This window comes from Ictidomys tridecemlineatus, chromosome 1 (genome assembly GCF_052094955.1).
Source record: "Ictidomys tridecemlineatus isolate mIctTri1 chromosome 1, mIctTri1.hap1, whole genome shotgun sequence".
Taxonomy (NCBI): domain Eukaryota; kingdom Metazoa; phylum Chordata; class Mammalia; order Rodentia; family Sciuridae; genus Ictidomys; species Ictidomys tridecemlineatus.
The window spans coordinates 151153609-151174189 of NC_135477.1; the positions used below are offsets into that span (position 1 = coordinate 151153609).

Sequence of the window (20581 nt, forward strand, 5' to 3'; positions counted from 1 at the left end):
GGCTAGGGACCTAGCTCAGTGGTAGAGCACCCCTGAGTTTGATCCCAGTACTTCATTAAAAAAAAAAAAAGTTTATCTCACAAATAACAATAATGTATTGTAGATTTCAAAAAGCTAGAAGAAAGAATTTTGGAAGTTTCATCACAAAGAAATGATAAATTCTGAGGAAATATTTCTAACCTGATTTAAACATTATGCAATGCATACATATATTGAAGCATTATAGGATCCCACTAATATGTACAATTTTTGTTTTTTATGTATTAATGAAAAAATAAATTAAAAAAAAAATAGCCCAACATGATGGCACATGCCTATAATCTCAGCAGCTCCGGAGGCTGAGGCAGGAGGATTGTGGGTTCAAAGCCAGCCTCAGCAAAAGTGAGGTGCTAAGCAACTCAGCAAGATCCTGTATACAAATTAAAAAATATAAAAATATAGCCAGAGATGTGGCTCGGTGATTGAGTGCCCCTGAGTTTAATCCCCAGTACCCACCAAAATAATAATAATAGGATGATGCACATAGGTCATACTATATAACATTATGCCATTTATTGTGAAAGGGACTTCAGCACCCATGGATTTTTGTATCTGAAGGGTTCCTGGAACCAACCCTCCATAGATCCTGGGGGACAATTGTATAGCCTACACTGGGAGAGACCGAAAGGGGCCAGAAGAGAAGAGTAAAGAGACTTTAGTTTCATCCATTTTAAAAAATGGAATGGGTTTCTATTTTACTTGTGTTATTTTAAAAATCTTAAAATTAAAATAAGAGGTGTTTGCTCCTTTTGCTTTTTCAACAAGGCCCATCCTGACCACCCCACAAACCTCAAGGCCTGCACCACCGGGCAGATGCCCTCCCCACGCTCCTTCCTGGCTCTGATGGTTCCATGGCACACAGCGCCCCCCACAGGTCAATTCCCCATTATGATCTTCACGGTAGAGCAGAGGTCAGCCAACTCAGCCATGAGGCAAATCCAACCCCTGGCCTCTTTTAATCTAGCTTGAGAGCTAAAAATACAGTTTTCTAATTTTTAATGATAAAAAATTAAAGGAAGTCTGGGTGCAGTGGCGCACACATATAATCCCAGCAGCTTGGAAGGCTGAAACTGGAAGATCTTGAATTCAAAGCCAGCCTCAGCAACGGTGATACTCTGTCTCTAAATAAAATACAAAAAAAAAAAAAGGTCTGGGGATGTGGCTCAGTGGTCAAGTGGCCCTGAGTTTAATCCCTGGTACCCTCCCCCCAAAAAAAAATTAAAAGAAGGATGATAATTAGATGAAAGTCAAATTCCAGCATCCTAAATAAAACATTACTGGAAAAAAATCCCACCTGTTTGTTTACACCTTGCTGTGTTTTTTGTTGTTGTTATTGGGGATTTTTTTTTCTTTTGTACTAGGAATTGAACCCAGAGGCACTTAACCACTGAGCAACTGAGTTGCTTAGGACCTAAGTTGCCGAGGCTGGCTTTGAACTCATGATCCTCCTGCCTCAGCCTCCCCAGCCACTGGGATTACAGGCATGAGCCACTGTACTAGGCTCACCTTGCTGCTTTCTTCCATGAAGGTGAAACTGAGTGATTGTGCAGCATGTGTCTAAAATGTATCTCTTTGACCCCTTGCAACAAAGTCTGCAATGGCTGCTCAGCACAGCTCTGTAGCCAGTGTGTATATGTTATCTTTATTTTGTTCCCTTATGTATCCCAAGTGCCTACAATGGTGCCAGGCTCATAGTAGGTACTTAATAAGTCTGGGCGAATAAACAGAGAAATACATGAATAAATACATGTGTAGTGCTACTTTAGCCTCAAAAAAGTAAAGTGACACCCACCATTGCACACACTTTCTCCAGGTCTGGCAGGCATCACTGACAGCCCTGAACGCAAGCTTGGGTTTCCTTGGGCATTGAGAGAAGCATCCATGGGGCTGGCAGTGTTGTTTGCTCCAAGTCCCAGAAGAAGACAGAGGGCGGCAAAGCCTGGATTTGTTACTAACCGGGTGGGCTCCCAGGACTCTAGAACAGTGGTGCGGCTATGGGGATCGCGGCACAATGACCCTTACACCTGGAGAGCAGCTTGCTGAGCGGAGCCACTGTGCTGCATGGGCTGCGCTTTGGTGCCCTCTGGTGGCCTTCTGGAGTGGCATCTCCAAGGAACATGCTTACCTTCACCGGTGGTAATCTTTCTTCAGTCCTTATGACCACCTCACAGGGACTTGTCGCCCCAGCTCTCATTCCCGCCTGGTTCTTCACTCCAGTGCTTGAGCTCTTGCAGGCGTCTGGGGTAGCCTAGTGTCACAGATGATGGGGAATCTGCTGTCAGCCTCCCCTGTGGTTAGATTAGGCAGCTCCAGAGCTCCAGAGCTCCCAGACTAGCAGACATAACCCTAACCCTTGTCACTACCAAAGTGCATTCCAACCTGACAAAGGGCAGGAGGGTGACCTTGGTCCCCACGGCCCAGGGACCCACCTAGATTTCTGGATGGGGACAGCCTTACACATTTACTTTCTGCATATATGGAAGTTTATTGGCTGCAGGTAAGGGCCCCTAGGTGCAGGGAACTGTTCCATGTCCTTTTGTGATCACAGCTAGCTGTGGTCATCACATGCCTCTCACATTGCACTCACTGCCCCAGTAGCCGTCGCCCCTGTCTGCCTATGCCAAGGACCTGTGGCAAAAGGAGGGCAGGGGCACAAGAACCCTGGCCCCTGGTCAGTGCCTGAGTGGATAATAGCAGGTTTGGGACAAGTGAGCGAATAGATGGACAAATAGGTGGACAAGTACATGGACAGGTGAGTGGGTGGATGAATAGCTTGATAGGTGGATGTAGAATGGATGTCTTATAGGTGGATGTAGAATGGATGTCTTGTAGTAACTGAGCTTTGGAGAATTCTGGGCCCAGCCAGGGCACCAGTCCTACCCAGCATTACCACCCCATCTTGCCAATCCTGTCTCCAGATATCCTGGCTCCACCACTTCCCTCTCCCCCTCATCCACTCCCCCTCTCCCGGCTCTCTTACACAAGCCCACCATGGCTTCAGGGACTCTGTGGAAGCTGGTACCAAAATTAGAACACTTCTCCCAGAGCTTCCCAGAGATGGTGCCTCCTCCCCCGGCCCCTCCCAGGCTCCCTGGCAATCACTTATTTTCTTCACAGCACATATTACTAACCACACTGTGTGCCCTCTTGTTTTCTCTCCCCCATGAGACAGCAGCACAGGGTAGGGACCTTGCCCTTCTCTCTTCTCTGTGTATCCAGCATCTAAAGTAGATGTCCTACTCCCCTTAGGAGATGAAGGTTTCGTTACAGCCCTTGGTGGTGGATACTCCGAGTACACAGGTTTCACCTAGATGTCCCGAGAAGGCATGATGGGTGTGGTGCAAACCTCTGGCTTGAGGTCAGAGCTGGTGCCTCCTCCCCGCTGTGTGTTCTGCATGACCTTCCTCCCCCTCAAGTCCCAGTTTCCTCATCTGGAAAAGAAACTTCACCTCACAAGGGTGTTGTGAGATTTGCAGAAGAAAATGAAAGCAAAGACATTTGAAATTAGAAAATGAAAGGCACACACAGAGTATTTTGAGCTGCATTTATTGTAGCATGAACAAAACCACCCAGTCAATGCCTGTCAGGAACCCTGGGGCCCCGTCCAGCCTGCGTGGTGAGCAACAGTGCTGGGTGTGTGCCTCACACCTGCTGCATGATAGCAGTTCCCAGCATACCTGAATGGCTAAGCAGCCAGGGCTCCAGTGGGGACTGTCCTCAAGGGATCTACGGTGGCACAGAGACCAAAGTTGGGCCCTATGCTGTTTGTTTGGCTTACAGAGTTGATTTTTTTAACTAGTTGCCAACAACTTAAAATCCAGACTACCTCACATCAAAATCTGGGTTTGTGGCTTCTCTGTATTTCTGCTGGCTCCCATATCGCAGGAGCCAGCCACAACTGAATAGCAGCTACTACCTTATGATGAAGACCTGTATTTTGCCACAGCCCCCACGACATACTGTTCTCCAAGGCAAGTTGCCATTTTCAACTGGACTGCACAAACGTTCCTCTTGTCACAAAGTACAATGTCTCTGTGTCTGGTCTTCAGGTGGTCAAGTCAGACTGAAACAGGCCTCAGACTCTAAAACCATCTTCACTCACTTGTATAACCCACCAGGCCCTGAGGGCCTCTGAAATCCAGACCTCTGTACTAGCCTGCCACCTCCTCCTCTTCATCTGTGGCCCAGGAAGGGGTGCGGCAGAGTCATTCCACATACACCCCTTCACATAAGAGGCAGACTTCCCAAGCCTGAGCTAGTTTGCTTCTTTAGAGGTTTTCAAATCTGCAAGCCTGGAAGCACTAGTAAGCAGGGCAGGCCCTTGGCTCCATTGGGGTGAGCGAGGTTGCAAGAGGAAGAAGCCAGACCCACGGAATGCTGTGCTGGAGTGCCCTCTGGTGGCCACCAGATAGCTCTGCAGGCAACAGGGAAGATTTTCAAACCTGATCCCAAGCCCAGGAACCAACCCCAAAACAGGTTCCTTTCAACTCCATGGGGCCATACTTTGGGCTTCCAGTTGCTTCCTTTGCAAAATCTTCTTGACTCCCATCCCACCACTCAGCCATTCCCTGGGCATTCTGTCACCCACCTCAGTCCCCAGCAGGGCCAGACTCCTTCCAGGTAGACCCTTCGGGATGGGGTCCAGCATCGAGGTTCTTCATATCCCTGTGCTTTGCTTGAGTCTTGGCCACAGCAGCTTTGTGACATTTGCAGGGAATAATCCAGAGGCAGGGGAAGCCAACTCCCAGCCTACTGGGGGTGAGGCAGGGCACTTAGGTGAGATTAGGCCAGGCGGGAAGCTTTATGTCCCAGGTAATGCTGCCACTGAAGAGCTGGTGTGGCCCAATGGTCATTCTTCAAGAGAAGCAAGGAATCTGGGCTTTTATGTGAAATGTACCAATTTTTAAAGGTTGTCTCAAATGTATTAACTACCCAGGCCAAAGACACCTTGTAGAGAGGTTGGGTCTGGGCCAAAGGCCCTCACTGGAGAGCTCTGTTGAGGTCCCACAGCTGACAGAACCTCCAAGTTGGTGGGCACAAGCCAGTAGTTTTCAAAATTTTATCTGAGTAGTTTGTAGCCATCATCATGTTTGATCCTGAGAGGCAAGTGAGAGAAAGAAAATTCTTGGACCCATTTCAGAGTCAGACACTGAGGCTGAGGTGGGCTCCTGGCAGGCTTAAGAGCATAGCTATAGAGAAGAGCGCTCTGGAATTGTGTTACAACAGCAACAGCAGGCCCCAAAGCTCACCCCACACAATCATGCACAGAGACGTGTGTCCCAGCGTGGGGTGGAGCAGGCACACATAGTACCACAGCAGTACCTCCCACTGATCTGGCCTGCACCCCCTTGACTGCACCCTTCCTAGTCCCTTGGAGAGCCCACTATGCCAGCACCCACACAGGGTGGCTTCCCTGTGCACAAATAGAAATGCACACTTACACACACACACACACCCTCCACATACAGAGCTCTAAGACAAGCAGCCCAAGTAGAGCCAAAATGGCCTTCTCTGTGGGCAGACAGTGCAACCCAGCTCACAAAAATCTTTGGGGCTCAGGTCCAAGTAGAAACCTCCTGTGGCCTTGCCCATACAGTAGGAGGGTCCTGGGGGGGTCCCCACCAGAGGCCTGGGTAGGCCAGGCATGTGGCCATGTCCTGCAGCAGCCTCACCAGTTAGCCTTCACTGCTTTGATGTCACTCACGAGGTTCTGGGCGAGGCAGATGCCAAAGATCTGTAAGACAGAGGGCAGGTGAGGAAGGGGCAGCAGGCACTGGGCAAGGGGAGGGGCACACGGGGCAATGGCAGTACCTGGAGGAGGGCAATGCCCACAAAGACGCCAGCCACAATGATCAGGTTGTCCTGCAGCCACTTCTCAAACTGGCCCACACAACCTTTGGTGTGGATGGAGCCCTGCTGCTCCAGCTCCTAAGGGCACACAGAAACCAGGCTTGGCCTGCCTGCCACTGCAGCCTCGCCTCCGCCCCTCGCCCCTCCTTCCTTCAGCCTGCGAAATTCATCCCTGCCCCAGGTCCCTGGCCTGCAGCACCTGCTCCCCGGAGCTCTGCTGCAGGGTCTCTGCCTCCCCGGCTCTCCCATGAGGTCTCAACATGGATGCCTCTTCTGGAGACAGGCCTTTCCTGAGCACCCAGCCCCTCTCCCCTCACCTTCCAGGTTCTCAGCCAAAATTGGCACATGACTATCTTATGTATCCATGAGCTTGGTGCCTTCCTCCCTCCACAAGCACTGAATCTCTAAGTCTGGGGCAATGCTGGCCACATAGCAGGTCCACAGAGAGTGAAATGAGCAATGCCACCTATGCAGAGCCCACAGGCCCAGTCCCCTCAGTACCATGCCCTGGTGTCCAGGATTTCCGGTATCCCCCTAGTCCCATAGAATTCCTGAGGCTTTTCAGTGTCCCCACCTGGCCCCAGCCCTGTCCCCAATCATCTCACCAGTTTGAGCCGGACATCGTAGCCACACTGAGTGTTGAGGACATCCTCCTGAGGGGAAACAAGCCATTAGTGCCTCAGTAAGGGCCATCCCACAGGGGCCCGTGGTGCCCGAGCAAAACAATGGTCTCTCTTTCTCAGGGAAGCAGTCGGAACCAGGGATTCTGCACCACGCTGAAGCAAGGCTCCCCGGGCCCCTTTGCCTCTCTCCCAGACACCAGGGCATGTGGCTGCAGCTTAGGCCTGCTGCCTATTTATCTGGAATCCTGTCTCCTTGAGTTTTATAAGAATGAAGAGACACCTGGTCCTTGGGGTCACAGATGAACTTCTACTGCATGCATGTCACTGTGAGAAATTTCTGCTCTGAACAAAGACATAAGGGTCAGAATCTCCCACCCCAGATCCCTTGCCTGCCCCTGGTTATACTGGCCTGCTGGCCTGGTGGGGTGGTGGCGGCTATGGCTAGGGAGACCCCTTCCACACATACACCTGTGACCGAGTGTAATGCCAGCCCCAGGCAGCCTTCAGCTGGTCCCTGGAGCTGTGTTTAGTAATACAAGCTGCAGGAAGGCCCCAGGACCAGACCCTACCCTCCATGTTCCTTCTGTTACCATCTTGGTAAAATCAGACACAGGTTTTGCTGAAGTGGGGAAAGGCCCAGCCCCAGCAGGCCTCAGTGACCAGCACCAACTGCCCTAGTGAAGTGACCTCCCCCAATACCCACATCCCCAGGGCAAGGCAGAGCCAGGTGGGGCCCTAGGGTGGGTTTTTCCCAGACAGGGTCTGTACCCTGTAATGCCCCCACCTCTCCTCCAGCCCGACTCACCGCAGGGTCCCTGACGCAGCAGGAGAAGGGGACCCCGCAGCGCTCCCGGCTTGGGTTCAAGTCAGTGCAGTTGAAATATATATTGAGGTTCCAGTCGTTGGGCCCTCGGGCTCCGCAGCAAGACCACTGTGGGGTAGAGGAGAGCCCAGGTGAGCCAGGCTCTTGGCTGGGAGCCAGGCCCACCCTGGGTGCCTGGTTCTGTTTGGGGATAACAAGCCCAGGCCACAAGGAGACAAGGCTGGGTAGGAAGGGGTCTAGAGACAGCCAGGCAAGTGGGTACCTCCCCATCCCCACAGGAGACAGGCCAGGATCCACAGGGATCACAGAGTGGTCAGAAGCCTAGAGCTCCAGGTGTGAGGGAGTCATGGGGTACAGGGAAGGGGGCCCTCAGCTTGTCCCCCTAACCTAAGAGGCTGGAGAAAGGAAGGGAGGGAGCTTGAGGATCATGGCTTCTTCCAAATCACCCTGAGACAGGAGCTGGACCGAGCCCCCTGATCCACTGAACTGCACTGGATCTCGCCACACTTGCTCCAGAGATTTGACAAAGTTCTCTTTTTATGGTGCAAGGACAGCAGAGGAATCCTGTCCAGCCCTACCCCCACACACACTGTTTCCACTTCATTATCACCTGTTGGCATCACCCCATGGCCCCATCCCCTCTCCTAGGACATTCCACGCTGCCCCCTAGGCAGGGGCAATGGCCAGTGCGAGGCCTGCAATAACCCAAGAGCCCACCATCTGGCGGCTGAGCCAGGGCCCCGCACTCAACTGAAAGCAGACAACATGTGCCGCAGGAAAGTCACCCACAAAGGCTGGGGCTCAAAGGCAGGTGAGGGACCAGCTCAGGGGCACACAGGCAGGCCCCAAGGACAAAGCCACAGGAGTGAGGCAGGGCCATGTGGCTGTGTGTGTGCAGGTCTCAGGGCACAGCTTAGCCTGCACCTGTGCCCTCTCACTGGCTCGGTGCCTGCTGTCCCTGCTGCAAGACAACAGTCCCCACTCTCCACACCACTGCTTCTACACAGAGAGGCTTCCAGGTCACCATTCAGAGGTTTTCTCTTCACCCTTCTCCTTTTCAGCCCTTACCATGATTTCTCTCTCTCTCTCTCTCTCTCTCTCTCTCTCTCTCACACACACACACACACACACACACACGCACCTGTTTTGCTTATTTATCATCGGTCTCTCCTGACGCCATTCCCAAGGGGACAAGTTCCATCTTTATTCACCACTGAATTCCCAGCACCTGGCCCAGGGCCTGGCCCAGGGTGCACCCTTCATAATTCTGTGCTGAATGAACAAATGATCCCACCGCAGCTCCCTGCCTACATGTCTGCCTCTGCATTGGGTTGAGCTCCTCGAGGAAGGCACCAGTTCCAGTCCATTTCTGGGTCCCAGAGCTGACTCTTGGTGGTAGATGGCATCAAGGACATGTGACTGTGTACGTGGGTGTGATCAGGTGACTGTGAGTGTGTGACTGTGTGTGGGTGTGAGTGGACAAGAACAAGCAAGTGGGAGGCATCTAAGATTTTGGGAACTGTTTTCTGGCTGCTTCCCTATAGGGCTTAAGTTTGCAAGTGAGAACAGGGCTGCAGTGGGGATCTCAAACTATGTTCAGAAGCTGAACACAGTTCACTGACAGCTGCACTGTCAGTCATATAAAAGTACAGCACACGCAGTTATATACAGTGCACACTACTTGGTAGTGGCAATAAACAACTATGTTATTGGTTTACGTATTGACTATACTATCATTATTTTAGAGCCGATTCCTTCTATGTATTTAAAAAAAAAAAAAAGTTTAAAGATGGGTGTAGTGGCATACACCTGGCATACTTGTGAGGCTGAGGCAGGAAGATTACCAGGAATTTGAGGCCACTCTGGGCAAACAGCAAGACCTCATCTCAAAAAAAAAAAAAAAAAAAAACATTGAAAAATACTATACCATATAACACTAGCATCAGCATAACCCCTCTGTGTTCTCTCACTCTCTTGTTTATATCAAGAGGCCATGTCAAGTTGATTGTGTGGACCGTCTAGGTTTGGGTAAATACAGTCTGTGATGTTTGCACAATGATGAAATCACCTAGCAACACATTTCTCAGACTGTATCTCCAACTTTAAGTAATGTGAGTATGATATAAATGAGAGAAGATTGACAGGTGTAACAAAACACAAGTGCTAGGATCAGTGGCAAACAGAGCCCCTCTTCCATTAAAGGTGGTAGTAGCAAGTAGTCCTGACTGATACTTTGGGCTGAAGAGTCAGTAGAAAGGAAAGTCAATATTTTTATGTCAAATTTCCCCCATTTAAGTGTGTCATACGCCCTGAACTGAAAGCTGCCAGTTGTGATCCTCTGGTCTCTGTTTCCCAAATCTGTGTCCAACAGGGATCACCAGAAACTGGCTTCTAATGGGATGGGGCACTCCTGGGTCTCCTCCCTGGGGTGTGTTGGCCTGGATCAGTGAGGGGCAGTCCTAGCACACAGAGAACTTGTGTTCTCTCTCTCTCTCTCTCTCTCTCTCTCTCTCTCTCTCTCTCTCTCTCTCTCTCTCTCTCTCGTGCCCATCAGACACCTCCTTCATTTGGCCCATGCTGGATATTGCACTCACATATTCCTGAGCAAAGTCAATGAGGTTCTGGAGGTCAATGTCATCCCGGTAGGCCTTGACGTTGTTGTTGATGAAGAGGTTGAGCTGGTCTCGAATCCAGTCCTTGAAGACAAAGGCTAGGATCCCTGTTGCCAGCTCCAGGAAGAAGATGAGGCCGAGGAACACAGAGAACTGGATTGGGGACACACATATGGTGGGGGTCAGAGATGCAGGGCTCTGAGGTTGCCAAGGGGAAGAGTTCTACCACCAAAACTCAAGGGAACCCAGAATCCCCAGAGTCCCCAGTCCCCATCCTCCATTATTTTAGTACTGTTTACTTTTTAAAAAAAATAGTCCACAGTACTTTCTTTTCCCCCCTCATCTATTATGACATGAATTCACAGGTTCAAGCAGTTGTCTAGTTTTCACTGGTTCTTACAAAGTTTGCGTCTCTGGGTGGGGCAGGCTGGCACTTCAGCTGAACCCTGGTACCTTTCTCTTTGGCTTCCTTCTTTTTCTGATCATTTTCCTTCACACATTTCAGGAAGCTGTCTTGGCTCTTAAGAGTGCTTAATATGTTCAATATGCACATTAATTCTCTTGGCAAGAATCTTGCCCTTAACTTGCTTGTTTACAATAATGCCAACAGCATGCTGGGTAACACTGTAGACTCTTCCAGTTCTGTCATGGTAACATTTGTAGGACATTCGTTTTTGAACAGTATCCACTCCGTTAATGTTCACAATATCATGGTTCTTGTAGATTCACATACATATGGCCAAAGGAACAACTCCGTGTTTCCTAAAAGGCCTAGAGAACAGCGGGTTCCTCTCTTTCCCTTTGGGTTTGTCATTTTGGCAAGTTACAGGAAGGCAGTGATATTGGCAGAGAGGTTTTTTTTTTTTTTTTTTTTTTTCCCTGGAGGGGGGTATTCTGTTTTGTTTTTGGTGCTGGTGAAAGAATCCAGGGACTCATGCACCCTTAGCAAGCACTCTGCCACTGAGCTCCACCCCTACCCCCTTAGTGTAGTTTTAAGATGGTAAAAGACAGTGCTATCATTACCTACCCATCCTTTGGTAATTACACCTGCTTTCCTGAAAAATCACCCTTGTGTATAAGATCAGTTCTAGGTTTCTAATGGAGCCAGCTCCAGCTCTCTTCTGACTCTGGGGGCACTGAACTGGATTTTGCCCAGATACTGAACTGGACAGTGCCACCATCCCACCAATCAGAGAACTACCTCCTCCTAGTCCACAGGGATTGGTCCAGAGACAGCCAATCAGAGCCAAGGACATACAATTGAAGCACTCAGAGAGGAGTTAAGAGTACCCACAGCCTCCAGTAGGAGTTCCTGGAAGGTCAGGGTGAAGCCAGCACCTGTTCCTGAGCCTCTTTCCACCCACAGGGAATGGAACCAACAGAGACCTGGCTAAGTGACCTATGGACAGCATACCCCTGGTTTGTTTTTTGTTGCTGTTTTTCACATGAGCCGATAAATACACTTTCGTGCTTAGGCCACTGGATTGTGGGCACTTACAACAAAAAGAATCCTAACAAATATAGACCACATGAATCTAATGATGACAATAGCATAACAACAAAGCTACCTGTTACTAAGCACCAACTATACTGCAAAGACCAGATGGGAAGAGGCTGGGTCTCCAGTGGATGGGGACACTTACAAACTTGAGCAGGAAGGTGTTCTCCCTGAGGGCTCCAATGCAGCCTGCAAAACCCAGCACAGACATGACACCTCCAACCACCACAAACAGCCATACTGGGTCGAGACCTCCCAGATCTGTCAGCGCTGAGATATTGGAGAGAACTCCCTGTGCAGGGGGAGAAGAGGCAGGTATGAGAGGCTGGTCTTCCCACAGCCTCACCCCAAGGGCAGTCCCAAACCTTACCCCAATTCCTTACCTTCTCACCCCAGGCCCAGAGGCCAATGGCCAGGAACAGGGCTCCCAGCACCTGCAAAAACCAAAAGCAGAGAGCTCAGGGGTGGACACTAGCACCAGGTCACTCACTCATCCTTCCCTAGTACTCAGGGGCCTTTAGGAAGCCAGGGGAGAAAGAGGGACTCAGGCTGTGAATGGAATCCAGAGTCCTGTCCACCTTCCCAAGGCCACATCTCAGTGTTTCTTCCCTACAGGACAGTGTGAAGGATTGAAGCCACCCATAGCCTCAAGAAGGAACTCAGGAGTCCCTTCCTGGAACTTCAAAGTAGAACATATGCTTCTGCCCAGAAGCAAGAGCAGCTTACTGAGCCCCTGCTCCTATCCCAGGCCCATGCTGCAGCGCCACCCCACTAGCCTCCTCTCTGCCCATTCCCAAACCCAGCCCTCCTGCAGCCCTGCAGCCCTGCGACTGCCATCTGACCCTCCTCCATAGCTTCCAGGTCATCTCCCATCATGGGTTTTTTATTGTTGCTTTTGGCAGTGCTGGGGATTGACCCCAGGGTCTTGCACATACTGAGCAAGCTCTCTAGCACCAAACTACACCCCAGCATCTTATGATGAGAGCGTCCAAAACTCACAATCAGTGACCCCTGAATGATGAGGAATCTCAGTGCAGAGTAGGGTCCTGCTAAGGGGCCCCAGCCTACCCCTAGGAAACATCTCACCACAGCTCTGCCTGGGTCTTCTTAATACCAGCTATGTCCACCTAGACAGCCCCTGGCACCACCCTCATCTTTCCCACCACCTGCCTCAATTCCTCCCTGGAAAGAGCTCTGAAAGTTAAGGTCAACCACTCTGTCATGCCTGATCCTGGACCTCCAGATTCAGGAGACTCCACCAGAGAGTACAGAGACAGTCACTGCTCTGTGGCCTTCCATTTTCTCAAAGGGCCTGTCAAACTGTCAAAGGTATCCCTGACCACCCTTCTCTTCTCTGACAGTAGGTTCCACCCACTACCATACTCTCTCTCTCTGGAAACATCTTTCCTTCCCTCCTCCACACTGGGTCCAAAGATGTGCAAGCAAATATTACCTCTTCTGCCTCACCACACTTAACCAGCCCCCAGCTTTTGGACTGGGGACCAGCCAACACTTTCTCTCTCCTAAACCACTCCTTGGTTAACTCAACCCCCTTCCTCCACTGCTTCTTCTCAGACTCCTTCCCAGGACTCTCTGCCTTCCCCTACCCCATACATACAGCCATGCCCCCAAGAGTCCAACCTTAGCCTTCCACCCTTCATCCTCCTCACACCCATTTCCCACCCTTCCATAACACTGGCATCCCCAGAGCTCCACACGAACTTCTCCCAGGTTTCAGATCCCTATGTTCAAACTTCCTGCTGCAAACACCTCGGTGTCCAGGCACTGTTCCAAGTGCTGGGAATATACCCGCCAACAGAATAGACAAGCTCTCAGCCCTCATGAAGCTTATGCCATGCAGGAGAAAGAGACGTGAGCAAACAAAGATATGTCAGGTACCCACAGATCCTTTCAAGAAAATCAGACCAGGGGATGCAAACTGGAGTGACTGGGGGTTCTGGGCATGCTTTAGATGACTAGAGAGACAGGGGCACATTAGCTGAGGTTTGAATGATGTTTGAAGGGGGAGAGTATTCCAGGCAGAGGGCTTGGCAAAGGCCTGAGTAAGATCATGTATGGTGATGCTGAAGGGTGCCAAGGCCAGAGCCACAGGGCACTGAAGGCCACAGAACAAAAATGTGGGCTATTAGTAGTAGTAGGTACTGGGGATTGAACCCAGGGGTACTTTACCAGTGAGTACATCCTCAGTCCTTTTTATTTTTGAGACATGGTCTCACTAGGTTGCATAGGGCCTTGCTAAGTTACTGAGGCAGGACATCTCCTGACTCCACCTCCCGAGTTACTAGGATTACAGGCATGAGCCATGACAACTTGCTATCAGCTGTATTCTGAACAGTGAAAAACCATGAGAAGATTCCAAGCATGGCAACACCAGATCTGCTTGACATCAAAAAATTTTAAAAATAAAACACATAAAGGCTGGAATGTAGCTCAGTGGTAAAGCACTTATCTTGTATGCATGAAGCCTTGGGTTCCATTACCAGAGCCAAAAAAGAAAAAAGTCTCTGGGCCTTTTTCTCATAGGCATCTCCCTTGGGCCACCTTGAACCAAAGCTGAAATCTATCTCCTCCCTCATATGGCCCAGTCCTGTCAATTCAGCCTTGGGCTCTTCTTGGAGCTTTCTCCACCTTTCCTAATGCCACTGCCCCTCTCCGGTCTGCCAGCTATGAAGCTATGTCCCAGGCCGCCTCTCTGTCTTCCCCACCTCCAGGGCCTGCCCCTCCAAGCCAGACACAGCTGCTTCAGTACAAGTCAGGTCAGACCATTAATCCCACCATGAAGCCCTTACTACTCTATGCTGCCCTAACACAAAATCCAAATGCTCAACTCATCCTCAATCCCCTGCCCAGGCCCCCTAGAACAAAGCTGGGTCTCTCCTATCTCTCCTTCTTGACACTGGGGGTTACCTCTTGTTCACTACTCTCCCTCACCTGCACCTATTGCTACTCAGCTGTCACCATAGTTGGCTATATGACCATAGATAAATGACCTTAACCTTTCTATGTCTATCCCATCAGTTACCTCATCTACAAAATATGAACAATAAGGTAGTTGAGAGAATACAACTCATTAAAACTCATTTAACCTAGGGGGCAAACTTCAAATCACAGTTTCCTAGGCTGGAAAGCTGAGACTCAGAAAGGAGAGGCGACTTGCCTAAGGCCTCCCAGCTAAGCCTCCTATACCCAGGCCTCCTGATCCTGACCAGTGCACTCCCTGCACACTGCCCACACCCTCCAGAGTTGAGCACCAGTGAAGGACATCCACCAGAGAGGCAAGCTTCAGCATCATGTAGGTGAAAGACGGTGCCACTGAATCCTACTGACCACAAGTGAAAAGGCCTGACATTCTGACCCAAGGCTTGGGAAACAGACTGCAGAGGTGGCAGCTTTGGACATGGGATGGGGGAGGGAGAAAGGAAAGATGACTCGGCAGGGCCAGGGGCACAGATGCCACTCTGGGAGAGGCACAAGCAGCTCCCTTCTGTGAGCAGGGGCAAGCCTGGGTTCGGTCAGCTGTGGAATGCTGCATTCCGTTCCCCAGGGACAGCACCCGGACTCCGAACAGGAGAGATTCCTCACCCTGCGGCTGAGGACTCGGCTATTGCCCTTGCCCGCCTGCCTCCTGGTACCCGCTGCAGTAGGGAGAGGGCTGTGACCCACCCCACTTTGCGGGAGCCTAGGGCGAGGCATCCATCCCCGGTGCTGGAGGAGCTAGGAGGGGAGGACAGGCCAGAGTGTCCCCTCCGACAAATCCGGGCAGGGATTCTTCTCCCCATAAGGGGGTGGGGCAAGAGAGGGGCCAACCCACGTACAGCATGGCCCTGGGGTCTGGAGGCAAACACTTCTTCCGCTGCTGGGCCTTGGGGTCACACCGGGAAACTCCGCAGCCCCGCCGCGGAGGGTCCCGCCCCCCAGCAATCCAGGCCTCTCGAGGCTCCCTCGGGTGGTCCAAGGACTCAGAGGGGGGTGAGAGGAAGGAGACGGGGACGGTCCGAGCCGCGCGCTCTCGGAGCAGGAAGTGGCCTCCCGCAGTAGGGGACTGGACCTCCTTCCACCAGCCCAGCACAGGGCCCGAAGCCGACCCCGTGCTCACCCAAAAGACAATGTTGAAGCCAAACAGGAAGTATTTCCCGCAGCAGCCGACCTCGGGTTCCTGGAACTGCTGGTGCTTGCCGGGCATGGTGAGCGGCCACCCTCCGACCCGGGAACCGGAGCCAGCGAGCGGGCCCAGCCCCCAGCGGGCCGCCCTGGGCTCGAGCCGCCGCGGGCCTAGCCCGGCGGCTGCGGCTTCATGGCCGCGGCCACACAGAGCGCCCGCCGACCCCGCCCGCCCCGCAGGGACCGCCCCCGGCGCCCGGGCAGCCCCGCCTGGAGCGCAGAGCCGTCCCCTCGGAGCCCCGCCCCCGTCCCGCCCCGCCCACAGCCCGGCTCGGTGCCCCCGAGGCCCCGCCCCCGAGTCGGCTCTACCCACAGCCCGACTCCGCCCCCTCGGAGCCCGGCGTCTGGTCCTGGCTCCGCTCCCAGCCAGAGTTTGTCTCCCTGGAGGTTGGCCTCTGAGTCCTCTCACAGACCGCCTCACCAACCTCTGGCGTCCTTTAGACCTGCAGGAGATGCCTACTGAGGGCGCCAGCGACCGCCACGTGAAGATTTACAGATCCCTCAGCCCCTGCAAGGCTCAGTTCCAGCGGCACCCCGGTGTTCGCCCTTGCCGTCTAGAGTAAAAGCTGCTGGTGAGCGGATGGCGAAGGTTAACACACCTGTCGCAAGTCTAATTACAGACCGTGCATTGCATTCCACACAAATTCAGCTGATTTCTTTCTCAGACTCAGGTCAAACGAGGACCTGAATCTTGTTGAGTGCCAGCCCGTTGCTCTTTCAGTTTTGCTGGGAACCTGTCCCCCACCCCTTGGTGGTTGAGGTCTCCCAGTAACCCCTCTCCCTCATATCAGCTTGGACCCTGGTGGGCCTCCTTGGTACCTAAGAATCTCACATGAGCTCCTTCCAGGCAGGGCGGGGACTTGAGGGAGCCTGAATCTTAAATTTTTGGAGCCCTCTTTAAAAATAATTCCAAGTTTGAGGCTGGAGTTGTAGCTCAGCGGTAGAGTGCTTGACTCGTACGTGTGAGGTACTATGTTCGATTCCCAGCACCACATATAAATAAGCAAATAAAAAATAAAGGTCCATCAACTAAAAAAAAAATTACAAAAATAATTCCAAGTTCGTTAAGAAGTATTTATTTAGAACAAGTACCTAACTTAAGCTTCATCATCTTCAGGTGAATCCACCTCTAATAAAACTAGAGCAGGGCGTCCACTACCATCAAGCTCCTGTCCTAGGGCCTGGGCCTAAATCAGGCAAAGCAGACTCCACTGGCTGAAGGTGAGAAGCCATGGAGGGCTTCTCAGTTCTCAGCATCCACCTCTCTATATACATATATATACACACAAATAACTGGGTTCTCCCTCTAGCCTTCCGACACTTGAAGTGGGGGGCAGGAAGGGCTGCCCCACTCCAGGGACCCAAGCACAGGTGATCTAGGGAAGGGACAGGATACAGGAAGGGCACTGACAGATCCAATGAGACTCATCACAAAGAGGAGACACTCCATCTCTGAACTCCCACTCTCAGCATATCAGTGGTCTCCAGCCCCTCCATCAAAATGGAAAAGGCTGCCCCCTCAGGCCACCTAGTACCCTTCCCAGTGGGCACAGATTAAGTACTGGACCCATAGAATTCTCCTGTCATCTTGTCATCAAGCCCCCTACCAAGACCACCCCATATTCCCACCCCCAGGTAAAAGAAGGAAACCCAAGAGATTCTTGCACCTTGCTGCTGCACTGTCCCCAGGCAAAAAGAAGGACTCAAACTTTTCCACCTAGCTGCCCCTGGGCCTGGGCCTAATACCTGTTAGAGTACTTGTATGAACCCAGGCATGGTGTAAGCACCAGTAGTTCCAGCTGCTGGGAAGGCTGAAGTGGGAGGATTGTTTGAACCCAGGAGTTTAAGGCTAAGCTAGGCAACATAGAAAGGTCTCATCTCAAAAAAATAAAAGAAAAAAGTGTTCATATGCACTCCAGAATATGTAAAAATCACGCTGTCTGCCCCCTCCCCCAGCCCAGGATCAATGGTGTAGTCCTGCATACACCACAGCGATGAGGCTTATGAGGTGGTGGCCCCACATGACAGAGTGATGCCAAGACCCCCTCACACCATAAACTTGTTCTTGGCAAGGGAGTTGCTCTTGGTGGCCGCGTCTACATGGGCCTGGTACCCAATGATGGTCTTCATGGAAAGACCCAAGCGCTCTTTGTACACATGCCTGGGCAGAGAGAGACAGAGCAAAGGAGACATGAGTAGTCAGAAGATTCCCATTCCTTTTATACTGGTGGGTAAAAAGAATGGAGAGAAGGCACTGTGAGTTCCAGAGGTCTCACTTGCAAGCCAGCCCCCAACCCCCATGTCATCCCTGGACCCAGCCCTCACCCAATGTGCAAGACGCTGGCCTCGTTCTCAGCCTCCCTCGTCCACACAGCAATCTTGTCACCCTTGGTACGGATGTTGATGACAGCCCCACACACCTCGGTGCTGTGTTCCTCAAAGCTCTCCCCAATCAGACACAGCAACTGGGCCCAAAGTGGGGATGGTGAGCTTTCCAGGTGGGCACAGGGACAGCCCCTACCACCCTTGAGACCACTTCCCCTGAATCCTTCCCCCACCGCCACCACCACTCACTGTCTCCAGCCACAGACGATCCAGATCAATGTGGCGCTGCTGCTTGGAGAGACTGACCAGCCAGCGGCCACCCCGCTTATTCCTGCTGTCTTCCCACATGGGCTTAATGCCATCCTGGAAGGCGGATGGCAGGTCAACTACCTCCCTTCCTTCAAAGGGAAGCGGGACCCAGCTGCCTCTGTGTGCTGCCTTCTCTGCCCTCTGCTCAGGCCCTAAATAGGCCAACTTTTCTCCTAGCTTCCATTCTACACCACCAGGTGCCACTCAGCCCACCAGAGAGACCCCTTTGTAGCCCCACAGGACCCTGACCCAATTTGTCACTGTTCATAGCCTTGTCTATGTGTGCAAGCATCTCCTTTACTGATTCAGGTTCCTTAAGACGAGTTCAAACGGAAGCACTACAGGAGGCCTCTGGGGCAGACGTTTCTGTGGGCAGTGGTAGACATCCCCAAACCTCACTGGGCAGAAGTCACCGGGGGAAATCTGTAAACGCCTACGTCAGCACCTCCAGGGTAGGGCTGGAGGAGAGTGTTCAGAAGCCAAGCAAGAAAGCTGGACTCTTCCCTCTCCCCCTACCCTTCCAGACTCAATGTTCTCCAAGGTGCAGCTCAGGCCTGACATGCTTTGTGTGGGCTTCTGTAGAGCAGCCCCTCCAATCAGAAATCACACCTCTGCCGTAAAAAAGAATGTTTACGGCTCCCTCCACCCCAAAACCTCTCCTTGGAGGGAGGATGGCTGCAGAAGCTGGGAAGAATCCAACCCTTGTCCTTTTGGGGGGAAGGAGGGCATGAGAACAGAACTCACCTTGAACATGGCGTAGTCACAGCCAGAAGAGAGCTTACTAGCCAGCTTGATATGACTGTACATCCTGGAGAGAGCCCCCCCCATGCTGAAAGTCAAGTTTGTTAGGCTGGGTTCCAGCTGATCCCCATCCCCCTCAACTCCTTGTGGGATCCACTGATTCCCACCACCGTGGGGCCTTCCTGCTTGTGCTCACTCTGTTCCTGCTGCTTGGAATTCCCTCAAAGCCCACCTTCCCCCTGGAGCTTCCCCAACCATCCAAGTCCAATGAAGACTGCACCCTGGGGAGACTCCTGGTGCACCCCTCCAGTGAAGGCCCCCCTAGGGTTTATACCACGCTTCTCAAATAACCTCCCTTGATCGCCCCCAGACACTCTGAGGCAATCTGATCCTCGCTGTGTGGCTAAGTTCAGAGAGAAGGAACTTGCCCAGGGTCATAAAGCCATGAAATGGCAGCATGGGCTGCTCCTGGCTTCTCCCGCTCTCGGCTTCTCCCACTCCCTAAGCTCTCTCCCTAAGCCCACAGAAGCTTCAAGGGGGTGGCTGTGGCCCAATCCCAATGCCTCCTGGAAAGGAACACCCTCCCCCATCCCTCAACAAACGCTGAAAGGCCCCAGAGATGGTGTCATGGATGTGTGACAAGCAACTCCCAGCTCAGAATCCCCTGGTCTGGCCCCAAGGGACACACACTCACGCCCAGAAATCCTCCACGGTGTCAACCTTGGTGACCATATGCAGATTATCTTGCCAAGCCCTGCTACGGTCATTCTTGAAGAACCATAGAACCCACCTGATAGGGGAGAGGAAGCAGAGACACCCCCTTGTCTACCCCCAGCAGCACCTGGGCTAACAGGGAGGGAGGTCCCTGCCCTTTAAGGACAAAATAGGGAGATTTGGGAGCACACCCCCCAAACACACCCCACATGGTGACTAAAGTTAGTTATCCTGAAAGGTTGAGGAAGCAGTGAAGTTTTAAGCCCAGAATCTCAGCTGGGTAAAGCTGGAAGAGTCCACAGGCCCAGTGCTTAGGCCAGCGCAGACATTTCACAGATGTGGAACTGAGTCCAGAGCAGAAGGGGTAGTCAGAGGCCACACGACCAGGGAGCATAGAGGATGGCCCAGCCACAGGGGTCCAGTCCAGTTCTTCACTCTCCTCCTTACCTGTTCTGCAGGGGGTGCAACTCTAGTTTGTTCTCCACGGGCCCCTTGTCCTGAGCTTTCGTCCTCAGAGACAGCAAAGTCCCAGTCCCAGGAAAGTTTGGAGCGTTGTCTCCAAAGCACGCCTCCACAGTTGCCTCCTCTTGCTCTTGCTCCCACAGGCACGCTGACTCTGCCACCTCCTTCTCCTCTTCCTCCTCCTCTTTCTTCTTCTCCAAGGTTTGGAGTCCACCCTCGGCTTCACTTGCCTGACCAAAGAAGAGTCAGGGTCACCTGGGAGCCCTGACTCTGCCTGCAGCCCACTCCTATATCCATCACCCCAGCTGGGCCCCTGCTCCAGAAAGGGCAGCCGGTGGACTTACAGAGCTGGAGGCAGCCATGCTAAGGCTCAAGCTCCACGGGGCACCTAGCATGTAAGGGG

The 20581-nt window shown here is 52.2% G+C and overlaps 2 protein-coding genes across 2 annotated transcripts; both read right to left on the bottom strand.

Moving 5' to 3' along the window:
* Positions 1-3569: 3569 nt before the first annotated feature.
* Tspan17 (tetraspanin 17) lies at positions 3570-15811 on the bottom strand. Its single transcript, XM_005333156.5, has 9 exons — positions 15563-15811; positions 11829-11879; positions 11591-11737; positions 9930-10100; positions 7318-7443; positions 6495-6542; positions 5851-5967; positions 5712-5773; positions 3570-5135 (listed from the first exon to the last, which is right to left on the bottom strand). Exons 1-9 carry the CDS (start codon positions 15647-15649, stop codon positions 5099-5101), a joined length of 846 nt encoding a protein of 281 aa, XP_005333213.2. The 5' UTR covers positions 15650-15811; the 3' UTR covers positions 3570-5098.
* An 876-nt stretch (positions 15812-16687) lies between these two features.
* Positions 16688-20270, bottom strand: Eif4e1b (eukaryotic translation initiation factor 4E family member 1B). The gene is made up of 6 exons (XM_040271884.2): positions 20164-20270; positions 19697-19792; positions 19006-19069; positions 18202-18315; positions 17953-18092; positions 16688-17788 (listed from the first exon to the last, which is right to left on the bottom strand). The coding sequence occupies exons 2-6, from the start codon at positions 19732-19734 to the stop codon at positions 17674-17676; spliced, it is 471 nt and encodes a 156-aa protein (XP_040127818.1). The 5' UTR covers positions 19735-19792; positions 20164-20270; the 3' UTR covers positions 16688-17673.
* Between the last annotated feature and the right edge of the window lie 311 nt (positions 20271-20581).